We start from the raw sequence: 25,879 nt of genomic DNA, 5'->3' as shown, positions 1-25,879 counted from the left end.
ACTACAGCAAAATATATAAATAACTGGCTTAAAATCATTTTTGTGCATACAATTTTTTTTGTATATACTAAATACTAATGTGCCTATAAGACTTTTGGCACGGTCCTATATATATATATATATATATATATATATATATATATATATATATATATATATATATATATATAGTGTGTGTGTGTGTGTGTGTGTGTGTGTGTGTGTGTGTGTGTGTGTGTGTGTGTGTAATAGGCCTATATATAAATTGATATAATAAAACATTGGCACACTGCTGTTGCCTTTCTTCCCACAACACTGGGTTGCAAACACATGGTGGCAATATTAGGCTATAACAGTGTTTCTATAGGCCTATTTCCTCATTTAATGAAATTACAATATTGACTTGGCAGCAACATCCATTCCTAACTATGATGACAATAATATTTATGATAACTAACTTAACATCATGTTCTTGACATGATAATCCCCAACGACGGATGAATGATAAGGATAGGCTTCGTTTTTTTGTTTTTTTTTTAGATTAAAACTACATTTCCCATGATTCCCTTCTTGAGCTGGAGCTGAGCGCTGAATGTCTCGCGCTCCCGACGGTGGAGTGAAGTGCACTGATGGAGCGCGAGCGGCTTTATTATAACACACTGGGCGCGCGCACTCACTTTAATTTCAAAGGGTGAAGTTGACGTCACCGCAGGTCCAAAGAAGTCTACAGAACGAGAGAACGCAACATTAACCAGGCTTCATTCTTTTTCGAGAGGGCAAGTGAGGATTAGGATGGTCATCAGAGTGTATATCGCCTCCTCGTCCGGGTCTGTCGCGGTGAGTAACATGTTTACATCACGCATTTAAGAGTTGCATGTTGTAAAACTGGCTGCTAGGAAAATGTATTCTGTGATCTGTTGTGTTTTTCTAATCTATTCCATATAATAATTATTGAAATAGATAATGTATGACAGACTGTCATACACTATCTATTTCAATAATTATTTTATGGAATAGATTAGACAGATGTAAGAATATATTACAGATTTAAATGAATAACTTTGCTGCTGTGATACATTTATGACACTCATTAAGGTTGTTGTGTGCACATGAGTTATATATGCATATGTCAACAACAACAAGACATTTCTGGCTTTATTTTTAAGTAAGCCCCGCTGATTTTATGAACTTAGCCCATCATGGGAAACCTACCCTCTCTTGCAGGTGACACCAGTATTTAAGTAAAATGGCATTACCATGGTAATTATATAAACCATGGAACGTAGTTTTTCATGTGCAATGGTAACATGGTTTTCTAAAAACATGGTGTTACACTGTGGTACATTTTTGTATTTTATTATTGTCAAGTGCACACCATTAAAGACCTCTTGTCCACTTTATTACTAAAAGCTGGAGGTGTGACTCTTTTCAAGCCACACAGTGCAGAACATTCTGGATAGACATGACTTATTATGAATCTAAAATGGATTTCATTACATAATCAGTGTCAAGCTCAGTTCCGATCTATATGTTTAGCAACGATTTCAATCAAGTGTTTTTTAATCTATCTAATGGTTATAAAATGTGGTTTGTTTTATTTGAGATAATCCAAAACTGTTGTCCACCTCGGCACACTGAAACCAGTCATAAAGCTTAGGTTGGACAAAGTTCATGTTTACAGTACAAACCAACCCACTGCCAACTCCAATGCCACGATCGCATGGCGTGCAGATCAGCTCGGTTTTAATCGCTCTGTAATGCAGCCTGCAGGGAAAGCATGAGAAATATCCTGATTCCTTCAGTGCAGGGATTATATTTCAGCCTTTTAGCTGGTTGCTCCAGTGACATTGATTTTTAGTTCTTTAAACGAGGAGATCACAGTCTCTGAACAGAGATTGGGAGGAAGGATGTGCAATTTTATTAGTTTTTTCCTGTATTTAATGTCATTCATTTGGTGTTTGATGGTTATCAAATGATGTTTGTATAGTGACTCACTGTGTATTTGACAGCTCTGATATGGAGATGAAGCGTGTGTTTTTTGATGTTCGCAGACAGATAGGCAAGTACTTTCAAGCATTGTAACCTAAAAGTGCCAGAATGAGGTAATAGCCTAAATGAGTTATGCGCTGATTTCCGCTATCTCATTATTTCTACAAGACCCGGATTGTTTACCCAAAAAGAGCTATTTTTAAGTCTCCATGTTCTCAGCACACACTGCTCTCATATAGGCAAACATCTCTTTCATGCTCTCGCTCTTCTGTAGAAGGCAAACAAGATGATCATTAGAAAAGAAAAGTGAAATATGCCAGTTGTACTGATGTGTGGATGTGTGTGTGTTTGTTCACTAAGATTACAAATGTGTTTGTTATATAACATATGTTTTGTGTCAAAGGGATGCTTGTGTGAAGTGAGTGATGGTTGATGAAACCAATCTGTACCTAAAGAGGATTTCCGGTCTGTGCAATGCACTGTTTAAATGACAGCAATTTTTGAGAGTTAGGCTACACAAACACACCCTGATTCACATTAGCTCTCATAAGCTTTGGTCAGAAGGGGATTATAAAGGTCATACCCCTGACTAACCTTTTCCAGTCGTTACACTCATCCACCTCCAACCATTGCACTTTGCATATGCATGTGAAGGACTGAGAGCACTCACTGAGTGATTTTCAGTCAGCTAAGCTTAGTGGTTTGATGGGTTCGACAGTGATATAGGCTCAGTAAGTGTTTTAAGAAAGTCTGAGTGGTAAGATTGCATTCAGCTCATTGATTGAGAACAGAATGACACTCTCAACCGCATGGGATTTATCTTTCTCTAAAAGTGCACTTTTTCCCTCAATAAAAAGTTTTGGACTGAAAACTTTATATGTACTTTTGAAAAATATGTTTGATGATGTACATTCAGATGGTTAAGAATCCAGTCATATCAGTAGTTTAATAAAAGTCATGATCATATGACCAGCCAAATGCTGTTCATTTAAACTTCGTCATGTTGTAAATACCGTGATTTCGAGATGACAACTCAGGTGGTCAGGTGAGGTCAGGTGGTACAAGTTGTAATTACGAGATTACGAGGATGTGAACGCTAAAAAGTTCAACTTAAAAAAAACGTTCACATTAATAATGTTGACTTGGCAACTAACTGAAATAAACAAGTACCAAATGACTAAAACTATAACTGAAATAAAGCTAAATATAGCCTACTAAACTAAAATAACACTGATTATTTTTTATGTGTATATAAAAACATCATAAGCAAAAGTGCTGAATTTCCGAATATATCAGAATGACTTTGAATTGGCCGTAGTCAAGAGTCAGCACGATATTATAAAAAAAGGGCACGATTGTGAGTGATATTACTTATATACAACAATTCAGTATACTGTAACATAAGTGAATATTAAGTAAATTACATTTTAGATGCAATTTTACCTGTAACTTTGTCTGTTTTTGATCCATCATAGTTCCAAACAAAACGGTTGAACGAATGATTCAAAGACTCGCTCATAAAGACTTGTTTCATTTCGGAACAAATCAGCATTTTTAAACAAATCAGTTGAATTAATAAATGTCTCAACTCATAATTTAGTCTGTCACTTGCTGGCTTGCTCGATCATAGATATGTATATGTAGAATCCACATTCGACCGCTCCAGACACGTCCGCGCGCCCTCCATCCAGTCAGCGTGTTGTCACTCACAGTAAGAATCAATGATGCCACAACATCGCGCAGATTCTGGATGTGAAACCGCCAAGATTTAAATTCCTGAAGAATAGGGATAACCTTTCACAGGTGAGAATGTGTTGGTTTGTGTTTCTGTATACACTCAATATAACAGGTTTTTACTATGGTACTTTTTATATTTTTACTTTTACTATGGGAACTTTTTAATGTTGTGTTACCTGACGCCTTCGTCTTGTTGTGTTAGTTCAGCAAAATCACCTGCTGATGTCTGCTGATTGCAGATATAGATATTCATGCATGCGTCTAATTACGGTTTCAGACGACTTTGATCAGTTTCAGACGACTTTGATCAGTCCAATATGGTAGACAGATTACACAGTGGGCGATAGAAGAAGCCATAGTGATGCTAATTTCACTTAAATGACATTTAATAGGTCATTTTCATTGCCATTTAAGTGAAATTACTGAACTTAAATAATACAAGCTTGATAAAAATGATCATTCTAGAAGAAAATTTCAGATGGCACTTATAGGCTTTTGCATCTGAACTCTTCATATATATATATATATATATATATATATATATAGACAGCATTTACAAAACACACAATTCCTGCTTATTTATTAACAGGTTGTGGCAGAAAGAGAAGGGGAGTTCTTCAAATAAATCATACAGACAGCGAATGTCTATGTCTTCAGTCTTTTGTTTTGTGGATAAATCAATAGCTGCATTGTGTGACTGTGCTGGGTTGACACAAGGCTAGAGCTGCTATTGTCTCTGTTTATCAGGGCTGGAGTTTTATAGAGTTTTTTTTTTTTTTTAAAGCACAGACAGGGCTTAATAGAGAGCTGCTCTAACTTTTCTTTCTTTTTCTTTATGTGTATGTGTGAGAGATATTTTATTCGCTTATCAATGCATCGCTGAGTATGAATCGTAATGCACTTGTGCTTTCTATGTGCAGAGGTGTGTGTTTAGTGACAAAATTAATCTAAACAGCTCTGCATGCGGTGCCCAGCAACATGGCCTGCAAAGTCAGCAGAGAAAGAGAGAGAGACAAAGATAGAGAAGGCAAGGCGAGGTAAGGCAGGGGACTTTTTGTACTCCATTTGTCCTCCTCCACAATGAGGACACATCCAAAAACTCACTCTCTTTGGACAGCACACTTTGATATTGCCAAACTATGGTGTGTAGGTGTGTGTTTTTGTAAGTCACTCCCTCTTACACAGCTGTTGAAACTAGGCCTCTCATATAGTTAGGTGCTCAGATTGAAAACGTGACAGTCCTGGAGCCTGTTGAGCAAGGAAAATTGGCAACCAAAAAAAGATAATCTTAATGAACTAGTTTCATTCAAGTCAAAAATTGTATTTAATATTGCTGAATACTAACAATATGAATTTGTATGGGTTATCTAATAAAAAAAAGTTTTTACAGGAAGGGATAATGTACCATCCGCTAAAGGACTACATATAGCTAATCCATTATCTTAAAGGTATGGTAGGCAATTTCCTACAGGCTAGCAATAGCAAGCTAGCTTTGAAAGCATAAGATTCCTCCCTCCCTTCAGAGTGTCTCCACTCCTCCTTTAAAACACATGAAAGCAGAAAGCAGAGTCTGCAAAGCATCATGAGAGACGGCGTTAAACTACCTCATGTCTCAAATCACATAACATTGCAATAATAATGAACGTAAACAACTTACAGAGATCTTACTTGTACCACATGACTGCGGCAGATTAATTTCAGTGTTGATAGTATTGACATAGAAATGCATAAATCCGTAGATTAGATCCGGTAGAATGACACGGGTTGCCATCTTGTAATTACAGTTATGACATGGACTGAAGGCAGCATAAGCTCATTGTTTTGGTTCAGGAGGAACTGTAAAAGCCGGCTGCTGTTTGTTATTGGCACCCGGTGACTGTGGTTGTGTCCAAAAACACTGCCTATACCCTTAAATAGAGCACTATTTTAGGGGACAACCATCTATAGTGGGATTCATGACCATAGTGGACTTTATCGAGTGCACTCATTCACCCATAATGCATTGCAATAACGAGTGTACAACCAATGTACACTGAACGACTAGAGAATACCCATAATGCACTTTGAGGGTCACACTGAATTAATTCCCGTGTCTGACCAGAAGATAGCGCCCGCAGCTGAGTCATCCATCCATTTGACCATTTTCTAAACCTCTGGTCCAATGTGGGTACAGCGTATATCATACACGTATAAATTCCTTTTTTATTTGATTATTACATTGTTTAATTAAGGGTTGTGCATAGTTTCCATGACAGAGTTCATGATACATGTTTTCTTTACTACAGGAGCTTCCAGTTTGCTAAGTTTCAAATAATTATTAAACAGCAAGCACAAACTATGCAAAAGCAGCATAAGGGACGATTTCGAACACAGCTTGTGTGTCTACAACTCTGCATAGCCTTACAGGACACGCTGATGACGTGCGCAGAGGTATGGAAATACATGTGTTGACAGACAGGTAGGACATCGTATCATTGTATTGGACAAAAAATGTTTGGTCCTGAGACGTCCACAGAAGATATATGTACATACTTCTGTTGTTGATTGCTATCAAGATGTGAAGAATGAAGCAAGGGTTGTAGACAGACAGATGAAGAAGATCATGATGAGTTCAAATGCAAAGTTTAATAAACATCCACCGGGCAGATACAGACAAGTGCTAACGCAAACTAGACCGGACAAACAAGAGAGATGGTGAGGAACTAATATACACATGGTGATAACCTAAATGACGAACAGCTGTGATGATTAGTGTCCAAAGGAAATGATGATTGGCAGGAAAACTCAAATGAACACATGTGATGAATGAAAACAAACTAAAAGTCCATGAAAACTGAAACTTGCTGAGCAAAACTGACATATCGTGACAATAACAAACAGTGTTAATAAAAAATTGCAAACCCTACCTTTGTGTGTATGTTTAAATATTTATGGGTGTACACCCATTTTTATGTTAAAGGGATAGTTTTTAAGCTATAAATGGACTTTCGGTCATCAGTATGTTTTTTTTGTTTTTTTTACTTAATATACTTTTAATAATACTTTTCAGTTTTATAACTTTTTAAATATTAACTGATGCATCAATTCAAGTCTACTGTGTTCTTATAAGGAAGGGGTTTTTAAAAGTAATGTTATTCTTTTGGAAGTTTTTTCATCTCTGTGTGCCTCTTCTTAATGCACTCATTAACTATGAGTGCTAGGAATTTAAAAAAAGACATGTTTATACTTTGGAAAGTCTGCTTTTCTTGGCATTGTTGCACTGGAATGAACCTATTGAGTTTTTAAACAGTACAAAGGCAGTAAGTGAGTGCAGATGGTGACAGACAGGTGAGTAAGATAAGGACGAAATATGTATTTAATGTTAATGGGGAAGGATTCAGAACCTAACACAGGATTCCAGACAAAGAACAGATATACATTTTTATTATATTTTTTATAAATCACACAAATGGACACTCACAACAAGCACAATGACAGACATACAAAGTATTTCATTGTTTTCTGTGTTAAATTTGATTTGCTTTAAATGTTTTATGGAAAATATTTTTAAGGTGTGTACATTTCAACAATATGTTTTCCATTTACTTTCAAATGAATCCCTCTTTGTCGATCAATACTCTCCCTCCTATATCTGGCTAATGGGAATGTCCATCTGTGTGTTTTAATTTTAGAATAGACAAATGTACACGTATGCAAACAAAAACATATAACTATACTGAAGTGTGAACCCTGTTATATTAAAAATGTTTCAAGGCTGACAATTACAAGAATTATCAGTCCAAAAATGGTCATTAATGGACCAATTTATAGGTGATAAATGTAAAAATGCTAAATGGCTAATATTCAAATGAATACATTAAAACAATTATATTATCACATTTTAATTTTACTTTATTAAATGTATTTTGCATGACACACAACCAGAGTTAAATATGTCAAATAATGCAATAAATCTGCAATAGTAACTCTTGCAGAGTTTCCTTAAGATTACACCACTTCCACTTCCCAATTTTGAATAAATAATTACTCAAATAAATATTCATGCAAATGCACAAATACTCATAAATGCTCATACTCAAGTTCTAACTTGAGAGTAGCCCTAATAATTTTAATAACAGATAATTCAAGAACAACCACAGATTGACCGAAGAACTTCACTGTGTGTTTCCTCAGGTGAAGAAACACCAGCAAGCCATTGTGGGATTTTTGGAGGCCAACCGGATCAGCTTTGAGGAGGTTGACATCACTATGCTGGAGGATCAGAGGTTCTGGATGTACCGGAACATTCCTGAGGAGAAACGACCTGAAAAGGGCAATCCTCTCCCCCCTCAGATCTTCAATGGAGACGACTATTGTGGCGTGAGTCCGCCTCACATGTGCCATTCTTTTAACTAAAAAAATCAATATGCTTGATATGTCAAACACTGGATAGGTGATGTAACCTCTCCCCTTAAAACATCATTAACTTATTCAAAGATTAACCAATGATCTTCTATCAGAAGCTAATTTATTGTTGGATAGATACTCGCACACTGGTTATATCTTCATCAATATACTACAGACCTTAATTCATGGTATTAATTGGCTTAGTAAAATGTCTCAGGGATTGGGAGGGGTCTGCTGAAGAAATACTCTTCTTTCTCTCAAACAGTTAAATCAATGATAACCTAAAAGCTCTCTGTCTGGCCAATGAACACATTGGGTTGGTTTGAGAGGATGTTTATTAAAAATCAATACATGTAAACAAAAATCCATGGTGTAAACTGTGCAGCACTGCTCTCTTTTCCAGCCAGTTACATTCTAGTGTAGTATTTATTGTGTTTCTCTAGCCAATCACATTAAAGCATGAGATGTATTTTATATAAGGTGTAAGGTAAGGCATTTTCATGCCTAATTCTTACAAAGTTTTTTTTTTAAAAGGACAGATTTTGCAGGCAAAACACACTTTAATATTCACATTCACATACTCTATTTATGAATTAGATTTGTAGTGTAATATGTCACCGTGACTCTCTTGCCATACATGGCCGAAGTATCAGAAAAACGTTTATGAGTTTGAATCTTAAATTAGAAATGATATATCTCTAAACACTTGAGTTAAGGTAAGGTTTGTATATTTTGTGAATGACTCATGGCAGTAGTGGCTGGATTTTGCTGAGTGCCCAAATGATCTAATCTCACAATAATCCTGATTACTCTCAGACCCCGCCCCCAGCACCTCTTTTAGCCAATCAGAACAGTAGATCCGCTTCCTTCACAACATGTCACAGCGATTAACTGTTTGACATATATAGAGGGCAAAACACTTTGACACTTCTAATAGGTTTTACATTTAGAGCTATTGTTATTTATTTTAAAAGGAATATATTAAGAAAACTATAAAATTCCATGTTAATGGATGTTTAATGCCATAGTTTATATCATCTGAATCAGTAGGTTTAGTTTGATGTTTCACAGATATCCAATTTTAAAGAAAAATAGTGCAATAAACACAGTTGCTGTTGCTATAAACTCTACTCAGTCATTATCATTCGATTCTTTTTCAGGATTACGAAGATTTCTTCCAGTCTAAAGAGACGAACACGGTGTTCTCGTTCCTCCGTTTGCCCTCTGTAAAGGTACAAACACACTCCCACCTGTCTTTAAATCAATTCACTGTCCAGTAAAAAAACTGAAACATTCTTAAAACAAAATAGATATTTTTACAGGACAGCCAGACAACATACTGATTATTAGGATGATTTTTTTTGTATGTCATATAGTTCATGAGTTTCCTGGCTATTCTCATTAGATAAGACATTAGATTAACATCTAATTGAATTAAATTCCATTCTCTGCAGGACTCTGAATCCTGAACCATGTCATTGACATTTCCATAGACTGAAACACTGTGGTTTTGCCTCTTTCTCCTGTGATGTAACTCTTGTCCCCTGGTCTGAAGCCCTCACTGCCAGCACTGCATTCTGCCAAAACACTTGCTGCCCTCCGGCCCAGCTATTCCTAAGAAACGTATGTCTGTTCAAACACAGGGTGGTTACAAATGTTTTCTATGGCCTAATTAAGTATTTATATGTTATGTTTGGTTTCGTTTGTTGTACGTGTTGCATGAAAATCCTATTCTTCTTTTTTAAATTGGATATAAGGATGGAAGTGAACTTGTTTGTGTGTCTGCAAGGCTGCGTGTACAAGTCTCTTGTAAATCGTTCTTTGTTAAGGAGCTCAGACAGATGGCCAAAAGGAAATGTAGGGATACAGCAAAAGAATCAGGTAATGTTTTCTTTTCCATAGGCTTTGATCTGTTCGTAAAAAGAAGCTCAGACCAGAAGCCAAAACAGGAAATAGAATCCTGACCTGCATTAAGATCTCAGTGTAACAGTACTGATCTGAGCTCAGTGTTTCCATGCCCCCGCAATGGCTTTTCATGGCTTCTCTGAGTAAAACTGGTTCTGAATCAGTATTTGAACACTTTATGATTTATTATCAGAATTTCAGATCTCATTCCTACAGCCTTTTGTTCCTTCTGGTGGAAAAAAAGAACTCATGTCTTGTTTGAGGTTCTCCAAGTCTTTCCCTTTTTAAATGTCTGATAATGTGTGTTTTTCTTCTCAGGGGTATAGTAGCATGTACAACACTGTGATGCCTCAACTTTCAGCTCACCCATTTATGTAGCTTATATATTCACTTATATCATACAGTGCTGGGGAGAATATTGGTTTACTTGTTTTTGTGGAACAATTCGCTTGGGCAAAACTACTGCCATTCTCCTCCGAAACCCCCCAAAACAAAACACAGACACTTTCCCATACCTACTTTCTCTGCATTTTCATTTACTATTCATTATGATGTTCACTTCTTGCTCTGCTCCTCCCACCCGGTCATTAAATGATTCCACATGAATGAGCACTGCATTTATGTTTACGCAGACATACACACACATCATTCTCAGGACACAATTACGTTTTATGCCCATTTTGTCTTACACACACGCTCACACACATATTCTGTAAAATGAGTCATTCCTTTATATGTACTGTTACTGTTGTTTACTTTCATAATCTAACTGAATAAATGTATCTAATTTGTAATAAAGTATATTCAAAAGCTGATGGTTTCTTGTGTTTCTTATCACAGTGGCCCCAAAATGCATTTTGAAACTTAAAAAATATTGCATATAAAACAAAATATCAAACAAAGTGGCATTCTATATTTAAAACAAATATTTGTTATTAAACTTTAAATTCTGGTAACACTTTACAATAAGGTTCATTAGTTCACATTAGTTAATGTATTAACTAACATGAACTAACCATAAGCAATACATTTGTTTTTGTTTATCTTTAACGTTATTTAATAAAAATACAGCTGTTCATTGTTAGTTCACAGTGCATTAACTAATGTTAACAAGATTTTAATCAAGTATTAGTAAATGTTGAAATTAACATTATCAAAGATTAATAAATGCTGTATAAGTGCAGTTCATTATTAGTTCATGCTAACTAATGTTGTAAACTAATGTTAACTTATGAACCTCATTGTAAAGTGTTACCTAAATTCTTTTAATTTTAATCAATTGTTTTGCATAATATGAGTGTTGTCCTGGATTAATTGTTCAAATACTTTAATAAGGTATTGTCATAGTATAATATGGGTGGACTGCATAACCTTTAAAAAAAAACTACTGGAACACTCAAGATATCCCAGCATGCCTTTGAATGTGTCAGTTTTGCTTTAGCTAGTATAAGCGGTTGATGTAGGGAGCGTGAGAAAATATGGTTCCTCTATAAATAGATACAGATGTTTGCTACTCATGAATTGAATACTATTAAAAATGGATACAGTGTTCAAACAACATAACATTTTTTACATTCAGGAAAGATGTCTTCAGCAGAGTCTGCAACAGGTCTGCCAAATATTGCTTGATCTCAAAATAATTAAATATGCATAAACAATTATATATAAAGATCATTTTAAATTAGGAAGCTAAAGTTCAGATAAAACTATTCCCTCGCAGAATAAACTGCATTTACATGTCCAATCTGTGTTGCCATGACTTACTACTTATATAATTAAGAGGAAACACATGGCCACTGAATTATAGTAATAATAGATTTAACACTGCTTCCTAGTGGACAAATAGGGAAGTTGCTCATCTTTACTCCAAAATGTGATGAGGTACCCTTGTAGATACAAAATTTAGTAAAGATACACTTGATAGAAAATCTTCTTTTTTTTTTACATTTAATGGTGCAAAATATGTATTTCCTTAACATTTGTGCAGTGTGCCTATAGTAGCTCAGAGTTTGAAGAATGTCTCTGGTTTCCCATCCTCCACTGCATCAAAAAACTTCTGATAGTCCTATGAACACAAACACAGAATATGCTTATATATATATATATATATATATATATATATATATATATATATATATATATATATATATATATTTATATAATATACTTTTGAATGGTTTTCACAAATAAAAATGTGTCTTCGAAAGAATAAGACATGAACGCCTGAAGAGCTGATTTTAAAGCATTTGCTCAGGCATTAGTGGTAAAGTACATCCAGACACACTGCATGTCTGGAATCCGAGCTGTGTGATTATTTGCTCATTTGTGAGCGGCATGCGCTGTTCTGAGCATCATAAGAGAATGTCAAGCTGTTCCCCAGGGCGGCAGACGATCACAAAAACACACTGGTGCACTTCAAGCAATGGAAACATCTATAGTTGATGGGAGTGTTTTAAAGGGTGTGTTTTTGTTTAGAAGAAAGTGAACAAGCCTGACAGGTCTCATGTGTCTATATGCAAAGGCTTTTGTTTTAAGTGTTGTTTGTGCAACAAAATTAATAGCTTTAACATACACTGCAAAAACTCGTTTTGTATCTCCCAGTTACTGACTCAGTGGTCCAAAACACTTGTTGCAAAACCCATACAAGTGTTTATTTAGAATATTTCCATGTTTTTTATACTTTATTACAGGATATAGCCTGCCCTTTGTGTACTCTTAATAACTGTAAAAGTGTCATTCTCTGGAAATATTTTATTTGTGTTCCCATGACTTAGAACTGATATAATTAACAGACAAGCTCATGCATACTGAACTCAGTTATTTTGATAGATTTAACACTGTGTAATGCAAAATCATTTTTCAAATGAAAATATTTTCTTTTTAAAACGTTCATCTGAATGATTGAAATGATATTAAAATGAAAATATGAATGCAAATTAAAATATTAATTTATTTTTAGCATGACATCAATTGTCATTTTTAAAGATAACATGGCAATGAAGGTCTAATATAACACTTCTGCAAACTATAAGAAATAACAAATAATGATAAATTGGTTCAGACTGTTTAAAAGGAATCACTGCTGTAAAAGTGTAGCAGACGGGTGCAGAAGTGTGGTGACGTCTGAAGCTTGTCATAAAATCAAATCAATTGACCATTTCACTCGAGGCTGGTTTGATGCAGTTAAAATAGAGAGTACTTTCTGTCCCTTGATCTACAGGCCAGTATCAAAAACAAGATAGCAAAATGAGACTCACCCCACAGTATTTGTCCCCATTAAAGACCTGAGGGGGCATCGCTGAGGGGTTTCCCACTTTCTTCCTCATCTCCTCCTTCACGTCAGTGCTTGATGTGATGTCCAAAGCACGGTACTTGATCTTCTTGGAATCCAGGAACTGGAAAATCTCAGACTGATGTTGCTTTACCTTAAGAAACAGATGGAAAACAATGTACCTTTGACAACACACTTTCTTAAGACATGTGACAAGAAATGATCTATCCCCAACTATCTGTTATTTACTACAAATCTTTATGTTCTTCAGCACCTTGGAAATGTTTTACCCTTCAACAGACGCACACACATACAAAGGCTTCACATAATCCAGAGGACACATTTGTATCACTGTAGAAATAACTTCTTCTCTGATGTAATTTGACATAAAGACGACTGTCTAGCACGTTAAATAATACGAAACAAGCGAGTACACATAAAACAGTCAAGTTCATATCATCATTCAGCAAGTTTAAGTTTCAAACAGCGAGTATCAAATGCTAGACAGTCATAAAAGTCACAAATACAAATCCAGATACACACCTCTCTAGAACCACTCACACTGCTGAAATACACTGTGACGGACATCTTTTAAAAATCAATTCAAAAGGTTTGTTGAAAATAGAAGTGGCTGCTGAAGTATTTCAGTAAGCTGTGTGAACGTTTAAAAACAGTAAACTCAGCCAACTCAAGGACCAGGAAAGCAAGTTTTGACAGTTCACCTGACAGCCCCACCTACCACAAGAACTTCTTCCACCCCGCCCCACACACACTCAGTCACACACCATAAAATATATCAGTGTGTGGCATGCCTAAACTTGCATGAGGGGATTATTCTCTCTTTTTTCTCCACCGAGATTAGCCTACATAAATTGTAGTGCGCCCAACAAGTAAGTTACGTGGTCACTAATTTACCACATGTATTAAAATCATCCAGACTGAGACACTAGTTGGAAGCAGTTAAAAAAAAAATGGCTCAGATGTCTGGATGTATAATGTATACGTAAAATGTATACATTTTAAGTGTGTTTTAAGTGAACAATTATACTAATATGAATATATACATGTATTATACAAATAAATAAAAAAATATTGAGGTGCGTATTATATACCGTGAACATAACGCACCCTAGTGGTGGATTAAGGTGTTTACTGTCTATGCCATCGTTTTGGATTAAGCGAACATTTAAGAAGTATTAAAATAATATTGATCAATATATTTTCTACATAAAAATAAATAAATAAATCAACACAACAATTCTGAAATAGAACAAGCAAACTCTAGCCTGAAAGCCGCAAAAAGAGTTCCACGTGGCTCTCCGTACAGGCAGTGAGATGGACACCGTCGGGGCCTTTTGCGCTTAAAACAACGTTGTCGACTTTATGACGTTCTCTTTACCCGCAGTCAGAGGGAAGGTAGGGCGAACTTTTGTATTCTCTGACAGAATCGGTCTTAAATATTTGACATCCTGTCTTTAAAGTGATCAAAGATGTATCGGAAGGAATGGATATTAATATATCGATCGTATTATGCCTTTATTTCAGAAATCTATCCTTTCATCCATCGCTAATCTACAATGGCCGAGGAAGGGTGAGTGATTGTGTTCTCACTGCGCTATTTAGTAATGATGCATCCACGCTTGAAGTATGCAATAATTAAATTTGTATAGAGAAAATATATTGAATACCTGTGACTGTTAAACTTAGTTTTTACTTGCCCTCATGTTTCAAAGCCATGTTTTTCTGTTGAATAGTAAGAACAGAATGGGCTGCGTAGTACAATGAAAGTAAACGGTGACTAGAGGCTCTTGCCTGTTACTCCACACGTGACTTTTGTTAATTTATCTCTTTTAGTTTTTTTTTTTAAGCATTGATTTAGTTTGTGCGAGGATTGGCTTAATATAAATTAACAGAATAACTTAAGTCCAATTCACTTTCATTTAACAGTAAATATTGGCCCTCTTGTATCTAAATGCATTCTTCTTTTGTGCCACACTAAATAAGTCTGTGCATGTTTGTATGCTTATGTGTGTGGCACACACCTGTAACCTCTAAATCAAATCCATGTTGGTCCCTGTGTTAAATTACTTACTATTAGTAACTCTATATGGTGACCTCGGCTATGATGAACTTTCATTCTTTAGTCGGATACCCCTTCACTCTTAATTATGAGTGAGACATCATTCTGAGAAGCCGCAGGTCTTTAAAACGCTGGTGCACACACGCCTGTGTCTTTTTACACCATAACAATCTTGTGTATGTGTTTCACAGCATCAGTGCCGGAGGTGTGATGGATGTCAACACCGCTCTGCCTGAAGTGCTGAAGACCGCACTCATCCATGACGGTCTGGCCCGCGGTATTCGTGAGGCCGCCAAGGCCCTCGACAAGTAAGAAATAACTTCTTAATTTTTTTAAGATGTTGCTTTGTATCAATGATGATAATTTGGCTCCCTCTTCTGAAGTCTCTGAGGACAACTGCCATTCGTTACCCAATTTCTGTCTGAGATACTGTTGACGTGTCATTCATAGTTGTTGTAGGAGATTGAAGGGTCATCGTGATCTTTCTTTGTTTGTTTCACAGGCGCCAGGCTCATCTCTGCGTCCTGGCAGCAAACTGTGACGAGCCCATGTACGTCAAGCTGGTGGAGGCTCTCTGTGCTGAGCATCAGATCAACCTCATCAAGGTGGGAACACTATAAAAATAACAATGCATTATTATTATTGCTTATTCATCGAGTAAGAATTTAAGCATCAGCCCATATCATTAAAAGTCCTTATTGCAAGTGATTTGATCAAATTGAGCTGTTACTTTCAGTTGGACTAAAGGTTGATTTATACTTCTGCGTCAGACCTACGCCGGAGCCTCTACTCTGCTACACGCAGCCTACGACGTGAGTTTGATGCAGAAGTATAAATTGGGCTTTACAATTTGTTTCCTGGTCCAGTGGTTTTCAATCCTGGGGATTCGCAGAACTACATATTTTGTATGTTTTCTTTTAAAGGGATAGTTCACTTTGAAATTAATTTTTGGTATGTTTTAGCTTACCTCAAGGGCATCCAAGATGTAGGTGTCTTTTTTTCCGCAGTAGTTTCAATTGATATTTTTAGGTCAAACCGTTCTTGTCTGTCAGTCATATAATGCAGGTCGATGGTCACTGTCTCAAAGAGCATGCACAGAGTCCAAATTAAAACAATTCCCCATCGTAAGTACACATTGATGGCCCAAGACACGAAACGAGCGGTTTGTGTGAGAAAACGACAGTATTTATATCGTTTTTACCTCTTGAACACAGCTGCGTCCAAATGATCTGAGCGCGGGCGGGTATAGATATATACACTAGATGTCGCATTGGCTACGGTTTCGCATAAAATATACGATATAAATACTGTTCGTTTTCTCACACAAACCGCTCGTTTCGTGTCTTGGGTCATCAATGTGTACTTATGATGGGGAATTGTTTAATTTGGACGATGGGGAATTGTTTTAATTTGGACTCTGTGCATGCTCTTTGAGACAGTGACCATCGACCTGCATTATATGACTGACAGACAAGAACGGTTTGACCTAAAAATAACAATTGAAACTACTGCGGAAAAAAAGACACCTACATCTTGGATGCCCTTGAGGTAAGCTAAAACATACCAAAATTTAATTTCAAAGTGAACTATCCCTTTAAGTCCTCCTGTGGTGAAAATCAATCTTTTAATGTTTCTCTATGGTGTTTTCAATATGCTTCAAGTCAAACCATGTACAAATTCATAAGTCAACACCATTGCTCAGTATTTTCTCCTTAAAACTGCTGTGAACCAAAGACCGTCTCAAAAACCTGTCAACAAGTGGATCTTTGAGCTGGTGTGAGTGGAGGTGGGGATTATTTGCTTATTCATAGAACCGCGTATACTAAATGAGGCAATGGTGTAGAGTTGCATTCAAGCTGTTTTAAGACATGAAGGAATGTAGGAAAACTTCTTAAATGTCATTTTGGTTATCAAAGATAAGTTAAGGAATAAAATGATTGACTACAGGGTGACTTTAACAGGCTTGATTCAGATCATCACATTAGGAGAGCCATCTGTAAACTGAATTGCATGTATCCGCTAAGAGACATTCAAAATGTACAGTGCTGTGGGTCTCCAGGAGGATTGAAACCCAATGTCTTGGTGGTCTATAAAATTGGAAAAGAAACCCCTTACGCTTGCATTTTAAAGTGAGAACTGAGTTCTGGCATTGGGCTCTTTTGATCTGGACCACCCAGAACATCCTAATAACTATTGCAATTAACTAAAGCCTATTCTTGTGGAAGGCATCACTCATGTTTCTCTTCAGAAAATGTTGATCAATTTCTTTTTATTGCTCATTAAAAAATCTTAATTGGGGCCGGAGCTCCGATGGTGCAAGTGTGTTCTCTTGGATATTGCCAACAACTTATTTGCACCCATAAGCCTGATTTAAAAATGCCTGAATCGCTGCTTAAAGGTGTGTAGTTGCAAAATATAACCGTCTCTGTCCTCTTCCATAGGTTGATGACAATAAGAAGCTCGGTGAGTGGGTCGGTTTATGCAAGATCGACAGAGAGGGCAAACCCCGCAAGGTGGTGGGCTGCAGCTGTGTAGTCATCAAGGTTCGTATCCAGAATCTGTTTTTAATTTACTTCACGTTTCCTTAATCTAAAATGATGCATTCTGGAAGTTGGGCTTCAGATTTAGGGTGTTTAAGCCAGGTCGAGTCCAGATGCTGGCGCTCTGTGCCCCGTGTCTGTCTTTTTTATTATGTCTTGGCAAGATTGAACGCCTGAACACGAGCCTCATGGTCCTGTTTTGACTTTCGAGGTCCCTAGAAGGGCAACATGTGCTTAATTTACTGAATAACTGGAAGATTTATATTTTGTTTACTTCTATTTATTGCAAGGATTGCATTGATTTGATGTGTTAAAAGGTTTATGTAAAGTGTCTAATGTTTTCACGTGTCCATCTGCAGGACTACGGCAAAGAGTCCCAGGCTAAGGACGTCATTGAGGAGTACTTCAAATCCAAGAAATAAGGCGCCAAATAAAACATCTTTTGGAAACTAAATGTTGCTTGTGGTGTTCTTTAAATGACATGGGGAATTGTGACAGATCATGCAAAAGTTTAAACTGAGTGAAATTCAAACACTTAAAGTCAGGGCTTCTGATCTCATTTGGTTCTTTTGGAGTGTTTAAGATAGGGTTGGCAATGTTCTTCATAAACACTGTTATACTGGTTGAAACTCTTAACATCCTGATAGCAATCAGTGATAGTAGTGGTCTAAACAGTAAAAAAACAAGTTACTTCTGTGGTAGACTCAGGACCCTAAAAATGTCATCCAATTAATACATTCGGTCCAAATAACATTAGAATTAGTATAAAACATTTGTGCTTTTTTAAAAAAAAATTTTTTTTTTAAGGACATTACATGTAATGCGTTTAATTAATCTGATCACATAAAATGTGTTACTTGCAATACATTACCTCCAACACTGCGCATTTTAGATGAGATTTGAAAACACCTGATTGATCTATTGAGGTTCAGACTGAAAAAACTAGCAATGGAAATTTCTTAGGGTTTCTCAGAGCTGAGCTAATGTGGTCTATTCTGAACATAATCAGAATTATCAGCAAATAAGAGTAAATCCACATATTTGGGTAGTATGAGTTTGGTTCCCATAGAGTTGTACCTTCACCGGTTGTAGATTTTGATTGAGCCACTCGTGTCCCGAAATTAAAGACACGTGACATTCAACTTGTATGAAGTTCTCTGCTGGAAACAAACTCAATTGCATTTGAAAAAATTTAAGCTGTATTTTCATCTTGTAGTATATATTTTATAGTTCTCACATGATTTTATTAATTGGTTTAATACGCAGTATACTGTGTTTTTACAGTTTAATACAGTATCTCTTCACTTCCAATCAAGAGGACATCTGTGAAATGTGTAAAAAAAATTAAACTTTGTTTTTCATGCCATAAGAGCAATAAAAAACAGGAAAATCCTGACTGTGATTATAATTCATGCATGAAAGGGTTAACGCCATCTCTTGTGACGCTTTGTGCAATTGTAGTATTTAACAGTGCATACTCTCTTAAAAAGAATACAGGAATACTTTTAACTAACAAAAAAAAAAAAAAAATCCAAATTGCGTGGCTTTAAAATTGTGTGAATGTCTGTCATTCAGTTAAAGTGAACATGCTTTTGAAAAGCTTTTTTTTTATTACATTGAAAAATAGTGTAGTTGGGACTTGCATTACTTAAATAAGAAACCTCAGCACTATGCAACCAGTGTTACATCAGGATGAAACTAAAGTTATAACACAACTAAAAATTAGCCAAACCTATTAAAGATTTAAAAGATTTTTTTTTCTGATGCTTGACTTTTATTTTCCTTTTCTTTCCATCTGTCATGATTTGAATCAAAATACAAATGAGCGTTTCCTCACATAAAACAAAAAAATCTTTGGATTGTAAATGTCTTTCGTTCAGAGGCACCAGTATTGACAGCAGATTAAGTGTTTTTTTTTTAACATTTAGAAAATAGAGAACTCAAGAAAATCTCAAATGTTTACATTTTTCGTTTATCTACATACATTCTCAAAATAAAAACTGACACACAAAACATCTTATAAGGCACAACAAATTATACACAGACTTTTTTTTGTCAAAAACTTACAAAAAAAACCCAGACAAAATCAAAACGATACCATGTGAAAACACAGCGTCCTTTAGTGTTTAATCTAGTTCCTGTAAAATAATTTACATGAGTTGTGTGTCTATTCTAAATGCTCCTTGTTAGAGTACATCGCTTGTTGTTTAAGTGGAGATGAAGTCTACAGTACAGACAGAGATAAAGCTCCTGTAGATGAGTGTGGATATATGCGCTTTCAAGGGTTCACCTCAACCCTGGAAGAACTCGCCTCATTCAGACATGAAATGCAGTGTGTGTGACGTAAGACCTTAGTAAGCTCTTTACAAGCCTGGTTTGACCATTATAATCCCTTTTTCCCCTCATACTAGTCTGTCCTAGTCTTCTTAAGACAGTGCAGAATTATCTTAAAAGCCAGAGTTTTCTTAAAAATAATCAAAAAGACAACAACAACAACAACATAAAAAGAGATTGCAGTGTACTCTTGTTCTTAAATAGTTGTACAAAAAAGGCTTATGATACAGGTGTCGAGTGTTACAGGTACTCGAACTCCAGTGCTTGATGGAGGGCAAGCAGGTCAGAGTGGCTGGATATCCGCCAGAAGGGCATGTTGTGCTGTGGGGACAAACACACTGTGAGTTTGAGTTTGAAAAGAGTCGTAAGGAATATCTTTACTGAACATTCATTTACAGAGTCAGCCACTAAGATTTGGTCTATTCTTAAAGTTGGTTATAGTTCACAACAGTTCTCTTCATTCCTGAAAACGCGGTGAGAGATCCATCAACCAGACCACATATAGCAAAAATTAATAATAACAACATTCTCTGATACATTATTTAGTCCACAACTATCTACCGAGGGTTTATAAAGAGTTTAGTGAAGCATTTACAAACACATTTTTATTAGATAGCTTAAAAACCGTAACACTTTACACAAAGGTTCATTTTATTAATTTTAATTAACAGTATTTTACATTGTTCATTCATCTATTAAATGTTCATTTTAACTCTTTCACCGCCATTGACGGACATTTCCGGCTTTCCACTGTTATGCAGTAGGGGGCGCTAGGACACATTCTGACAGAGTACAGAATCTCCTGATCAAAACACAGCCAAAGAAGAAGCAGAAACAAGCCACATCATATTCAAGTATATGCATATGTGAAATAACGCGATCATTATTAAACAGCATAATGCCGAATTAAATATCGCCCCAGGAAGTGGTTAGGACTGTGAAGCTTTGGGGGTGTTGATGTTGATGGACTCTATCTAATCCATCTATGTTTTGATCATTGTTGTGAATCCGATCCAGCCGTAGTTTTTGACAAAAACTCCATTTTCTCAGCTTTTTGCTCAAAATATTTATTTTTTAATGAAACTTACCCACATTAAAGTCAAGTGTTGATTTAAAAAAAAAAAGAATGCATGAAGCTAGAATAAAACTTTTTTGCTTTTTTTTTTCCATGTTCAGATGTTTAAACAAAATATTCTGGGGGCCGTGAAACTTTTGTAAAAAAAAGATCAAAAATGCTGGCGGTGGCTGGCACCTTTTTTCAAAAACACTGGCAAGGAAAGAGTTAATAATACTAATAATATATTAATGTTAACAAATTGAACCTTATTGTAAAGTGCTTTCAGTACAATCTAAATAGTATTCATATGAATTGTATATATTATTCATTTTATATTATAAAGTTAACCATTTTTTACTATTAACTAAATTGATTTAGAAATTTTAAATAAACCCTTTACAAATCCTTCACCCTAGCAAGCTAAAGACTTGCGAAACAGAAACACCCTTTTCGCAAAAAATCTTGTATCTACCGTTCAAGAGTTTGGGGTCCGTAAGATTTTGTAATGTTTTTGAAAGAATCTCTTATGCTCAACAAGACTACATTTATTTGATCAAAATACAGTAATATTGTTAAATGTGTTATTACAATTTAAAATAACTGTATTCTATTTGAATATATTTTAAAATGTATGTATTCCTGTGATGGTAACGCTGTATTTTCAGCATCATTACTCTTCAGTGTCACATGATCCTTCAGAAATCATTCTGATATTTGGTGCTCAAGAAACATTTCTTATCAATGTTGAAACCTGTGTTATGGAAAGCATAATAGTTTTTTCAGGGTTTTTTTATGAATAAGTTCAAAAGAACAGTGTCTATTTGAAATAAAATAAAATATTTGTATCCGTCTTTACTGCCACTTTTGAACAATTTAATGCATCCTTGCTAAAAAAAAATAAAAAAAAATAAAAAATCTTTCAGACTCCAAACTTTTGAACAGCATAGTGTACATTAAAACGTACATCATTGCACAAACTTTGTTTAGAAATGCTGCACAGTAGTTTGCTAGAACAAAAGTATTCAACTGGGTCTTTAGGTTCAGCACCTCAGGAGATCATCTACACAATCAGAATCTAATCTCAGACAGAGTTAGTATTGGTGTCCTATTAGATGCCTGGGAACTTAGAGAACCCTCAGTTGAATAGCTCTGTTCTAGATCGCTTGGGATCTGAGAAAGTAAAGCTAGTCTCAGATGATAAGAGGAAAAAAGCAACCGCTACTGACATCCACATTAGAGGCGGATGACTACAGACGAGGAAATAAATGAAGCACACAAGCTGCCGATCAGTTTCATCTAAAGCTCTACAGCACACACAGGCAGGAAGTCCAATCTGAGAAGTCACACACTGCTTCTGGTTCACCTGGGGGTCGTTACCTTGGCAGCGGCCTGCTCCTCTTCCACACCATCCCCAATAACAACATACACTACCTTCCTGCCAAACCTCTGCATTACGCGCTCAAAGCAACTCTCTTTGCCTGCAACATAAACAAGGTGAGAGGTCAGAGGCTTGGGGTCAGAGGTGAGATTTTACCTGGCTGGCTGCATGCTCCTCATCGCGCCCATCGCCAATCACAACATACGTTATGTTAGTGCCAAACCTGGATACTATACGTTCAAAACAGCTCTCTTTACCTGCGGAAACAAGGCATAGACTCATCACACACTAACAAGCACACACTCGGAACTGAGCAAGCCGCATTAGGCTGCCTGACTATTTGAGAGCAGAAAGAAAAAGAGACTGGATGAATTCAAACCGAGAGTCCCTCTTGCACACAGACAAACCCTGACCTCACAAACATTTTGTTCTTACGGTTACCATGACAGTGAGCATTAGATTTGTAATTGTGTGGAATCGGGCTTTGGGTCGAAAAGACAGCTAAGCATTTTGGTGTAGTCACAGAAGATGATGGATTTGATTTGAAACCTCCTTCAATAATGTTTTTGCAATAAATATGTATTTTTTTATTATTATTATTAATTTTTTACAAACAACATTTGGAGATGAAATGCAATGAAATAAAAAACAGTACAAATAACATTTGTATTTTAAATTAAATTGTAAAAGAAAAACAAAAAAAGGGGGAAAAATGTTCAAATAACATTTAAAAATAAATACAATAACATAATAATTAAATTAAATTGTTTAATGGCAACATTTGTATTTAATCTTTTATGGATATTTTTAAATTTAATTAAATTAGAAGTACAAATAACATTTAGATTTTAAATTAACTTAAATTGTGTAATGGCAACAAAAATTTACAAATAACATTTGGATTTTATTTTATGGATTTTTAAAAAATAAAATAAAAAGTACAAATTACATTTAGATTCTATTTTTTATATATTTATTTTAAATTAAAAGAAAGAAAATGGTACAAATAACATTTAAATTAAATTGAACTGATACTGTCTTTTTCTTTTCTTTATTTAAATTAAATTAAATTAATTGTAATATATTTTAGCTTTAGTAATTAGTCATGAAATTATTTGAGAAACCAATAGCAAATTTGTCAGAGTTCAGATTGAAAATAAGAAAGGAAAAGCAGTTGTATCTGTATTTACACAGGAATCACAATCACCGGAAGCAACACATCAGCTCAAATAGGCCGTTTCAGAATAGAGAGTGGAATAAACCCACTGTGAATGAAGACGGCTGTTCATGAAGAAGCGGAACGAAAGAAGAACTTAATGCTGGCAGATGATGAGAGATCAGCCAATCAGAATCAATTCCACATGAGTAGACAGAGAGTGAATGGGAATGCTGTGACCAGGTCACCCTGATCTGTTTTGATTTATGATTTAATGCGAGCCAAAGCATGTTCCACACACACACACACACACACAAATCGGACTGAACTCTACTTTACCCCTGACTGCAGAAAAAGAGTATGGAAATAAAACATGATGAACCCAAGGAGAAGTCTGCTGTATGGACCAGTGTAACAGAACTCACCTATTTTGGTTGCGCTGTAAATGTTTTCAACGGGAAACACAGAGCCCAGGCTATACAACAGCACCTTAGCGAGCGCAGGTATTAACTGTGTCGTTGTCACCAAGACGTTGACACAGTTACTCCTGTGTGTGCATGTGAGAGAGAGAGATTGTTGTTTTTGCTGCGTTAAGCTATAGTTCTTAATGGTAGAGGCTGATGATGCTAAAAGAGACAGACCTGGAGCTGATGATTGACAGGGACTTGAGCGCAGTGGTCAGCCATGAGTCCGTGAGAGCCTCAACCTCTGCCCTCAGCTGGAGCCACGCCTCTCTCTTAGCCGGCCCCAGCAACCCTGAAAATGATCATGAACAAAACCACACATTCATAACTAGTGCGTGTTTTATGGAATGAATATATATGGGAGAAACCGGGAGATAATAATGGGTGCAATTTTGAATGCTTAACCATTAAATTATCAAAACATCACTTTAAAAAAAATCAAAAGATATTACTACATTTAATAGCATTTTGTTAATACAATGTCAGAACATACTATATTTAGAATCTGACTGTGGAATCAGTGCAAGTTTGGTCATTTTCTGTCACAACTTAAAAAAAAATCAGATGACGTTGCATTGTGGGATTCCACAATGGTGGAAAAGCCATTATTTGAATGCTTGAATTATTATTAGTGATGCTCCGATTGATCGGCCGCCGATCATGATCGGCCGATATTGGCAAAAAATTGCTTGATCGGCAACCCCCAAAAGCGCCGATCAAAAAAGCCGATCACGTGACGTAAATAACTCACGCAACTTTTCCGCATGCGCGGCAACACAACAGCAGAGCAGAGCTTGCTTAACAGTGGCAAAATGAGTTCTCCTATGACGGCAATTCAATGGCAATTATAAACGAGCGCACAACTGATGCTGGCGCGCGCGGTAAATGACATTCGCGAGAGGATAACAGATCTACGCGCGAGGAAACAGGAACTCGCGAGCTCATTCAAACCCTGCGCGGGGCGCATGACATCTCTGCCCTCGCGCGCGCGCGCATGATCATTCCCCACACTCTCGCCTGCTGATTTTGCTCGCTCGAACACTTTTATTTTTGGCAGTCGAGGGGCGGGACTTACTGTTACTTACTTACTTAACCTCAAATGTCATTGTCATTATTTTATTTTTTGGATCTGATGTAGTTAGTTCCTCAACTACATCCATTGTAGTCTGCCTGACCCCTCTTTGTTTTGAAAAATTATACTGTGCCTTATTTGGAAAAGGTGGCCTACAGTAGCCTTATGTTATCTTGTTTTCTAACTACAATTAAATAAATATTGGTGGTTCTTCAAGATTTTCTTGACTCTAGCATATTTCCATTCTGTGATCGGCAGTGATCGGCAATCAGCAGATCATGATTTTGGTAATCGGTAATCGGTGATCGGCCCCAAAAATGCTGATCGGAGCATCACTAATTATTATACATAATCAGTGGCGGCTGGTGCTTAAAAAATTTGGGGGGGCGCAACAAACTGAATTATTAATCCAGGACTGAATGTAGGCTAATTGTTAAATAACAATTTACCAGTGATAATAATGTAGCTATCATTAGCCTAAAGTTTAGCTAAAACTTCAGCCGGTAGGGTTGGGAAATAGCCAATTGCCAA

The 25,879-nt window shown here is 36.1% G+C and overlaps 4 protein-coding genes across 18 annotated transcripts in view; 2 read left to right on the top strand and 2 right to left on the bottom strand.

Moving 5' to 3' along the window:
• Positions 1-575: 575 nt before the first annotated feature.
• sh3bgrl2 (SH3 domain binding glutamate-rich protein like 2) lies at positions 576-11,559 on the top strand. Of its 2 annotated transcripts, none has more exons than XM_082146090.1 (4): positions 576-816; positions 7,879-8,064; positions 9,252-9,323; positions 9,585-11,559. In XM_082146090.1, the coding sequence occupies exons 1-4, from the start codon at positions 772-774 to the stop codon at positions 9,618-9,620; spliced, it is 339 nt and encodes a 112-aa protein (XP_082002216.1). In that variant the 5' UTR covers positions 576-771; the 3' UTR covers positions 9,621-11,559. The 2 variants fall into 2 exon arrangements, with proteins under 2 accessions (XP_082002216.1, XP_082002217.1); XM_082146091.1 differs by having other exon boundaries at positions 581-816; positions 9,546-11,559.
• A 367-nt stretch (positions 11,560-11,926) lies between these two features.
• LOC309481244 (SH3 domain-binding glutamic acid-rich-like protein 3) lies at positions 11,927-13,982 on the bottom strand. Its single transcript, XM_082146092.1, has 3 exons — positions 13,811-13,982; positions 13,254-13,421; positions 11,927-12,061 (listed from the first exon to the last, which is right to left on the bottom strand). Exons 1-3 carry the CDS (start codon positions 13,853-13,855, stop codon positions 11,999-12,001), a joined length of 276 nt encoding a protein of 91 aa, XP_082002218.1. The 5' UTR covers positions 13,856-13,982; the 3' UTR covers positions 11,927-11,998.
• A 610-nt stretch (positions 13,983-14,592) lies between these two features.
• Positions 14,593-18,341, top strand: rps12 (ribosomal protein S12). The gene is made up of 6 exons (XM_082146089.1): positions 14,593-14,683; positions 14,813-14,858; positions 15,539-15,655; positions 15,850-15,952; positions 17,789-17,890; positions 18,247-18,341. The coding sequence occupies exons 2-6, from the start codon at positions 14,845-14,847 to the stop codon at positions 18,307-18,309; spliced, it is 399 nt and encodes a 132-aa protein (XP_082002215.1). The 5' UTR covers positions 14,593-14,683; positions 14,813-14,844; the 3' UTR covers positions 18,310-18,341.
• A 1,499-nt stretch (positions 18,342-19,840) lies between these two features.
• The window catches only part of eya4 (EYA transcriptional coactivator and phosphatase 4), a 36,126-nt gene continuing 30,087 nt past the window's right edge, over positions 19,841-25,879 (bottom strand). For 8 of the 14 annotated variants that reach the window (XM_082146080.1, XM_082146074.1, XM_082146083.1 and 5 more), the window contains 4 exons: positions 24,454-24,568; positions 24,238-24,359; positions 22,642-22,756; positions 19,841-20,542 (listed from right to left, as the gene is read on the bottom strand). In XM_082146080.1, coding sequence (XP_082002206.1) covers positions 20,353-20,542; positions 22,642-22,756; positions 24,238-24,359; positions 24,454-24,568 — 542 coding nt within the window. In that variant the 3' untranslated portion in view covers positions 19,841-20,352. Of the gene's footprint in view, positions 20,543-22,641; positions 22,757-22,812; positions 22,914-24,237; positions 24,360-24,453; positions 24,569-25,879 lie in introns of all 14 variants that reach the window. The other 6 variants (XM_082146078.1, XM_082146075.1, XM_082146077.1 and 3 more) reach the window with 2 other exon arrangements.

Source organism: Leuciscus leuciscus (assembly GCF_965113295.1).
Source record: "Leuciscus leuciscus genome assembly, chromosome: 18".
NCBI lineage: Eukaryota > Metazoa > Chordata > Actinopteri > Cypriniformes > Leuciscidae > Leuciscus > Leuciscus leuciscus.
This window is presented reverse-complemented; position numbering and strand designations above follow the sequence as displayed.

What these genes read in the sequence shown, in the direction of transcription:
- sh3bgrl2 (XM_082146090.1), top strand. Translation starts at nt 772, where the DNA reads ATGGTCATCAGAGTGTATATCGCCTCCTCGTCCGGGTCTGTCGCG. An exon ending in CCTCGTCCGGGTCTGTCGCG is followed by an intron (nt 817 to 7,878) that starts GTGAGTAACATG and finishes GTGTTTCCTCAG; the next exon opens with GTGAAGAAACACCAGCAAGC. An exon ending in ATGGAGACGACTATTGTGGC is followed by an intron (nt 8,065 to 9,251) that starts GTGAGTCCGCCT and finishes ATTCTTTTTCAG; the next exon opens with GATTACGAAGATTTCTTCCA.
- LOC309481244 (XM_082146092.1), bottom strand. Translation starts at nt 13,855, where the DNA reads ATGTCCGTCACAGTGTATTTCAGCAGTGTGAGTGGTTCTAGAGAG. An exon ending in GTGTGAGTGGTTCTAGAGAG is followed by an intron (nt 13,422 to 13,810) that starts GTGTGTATCTGG and finishes CTGTTTCTTAAG; the next exon opens with GTAAAGCAACATCAGTCTGA. An exon ending in ATGGGGACAAATACTGTGGG is followed by an intron (nt 12,062 to 13,253) that starts GTGAGTCTCATT and finishes TTGTGTTCATAG; the next exon opens with GACTATCAGAAGTTTTTTGA.
- rps12 (XM_082146089.1), top strand. An exon ending in GCCGCCAAGGCCCTCGACAA is followed by an intron (nt 15,656 to 15,849) that starts GTAAGAAATAAC and finishes TTTGTTTCACAG; the next exon opens with GCGCCAGGCTCATCTCTGCG. An exon ending in ATCAGATCAACCTCATCAAG is followed by an intron (nt 15,953 to 17,788) that starts GTGGGAACACTA and finishes CCTCTTCCATAG; the next exon opens with GTTGATGACAATAAGAAGCT.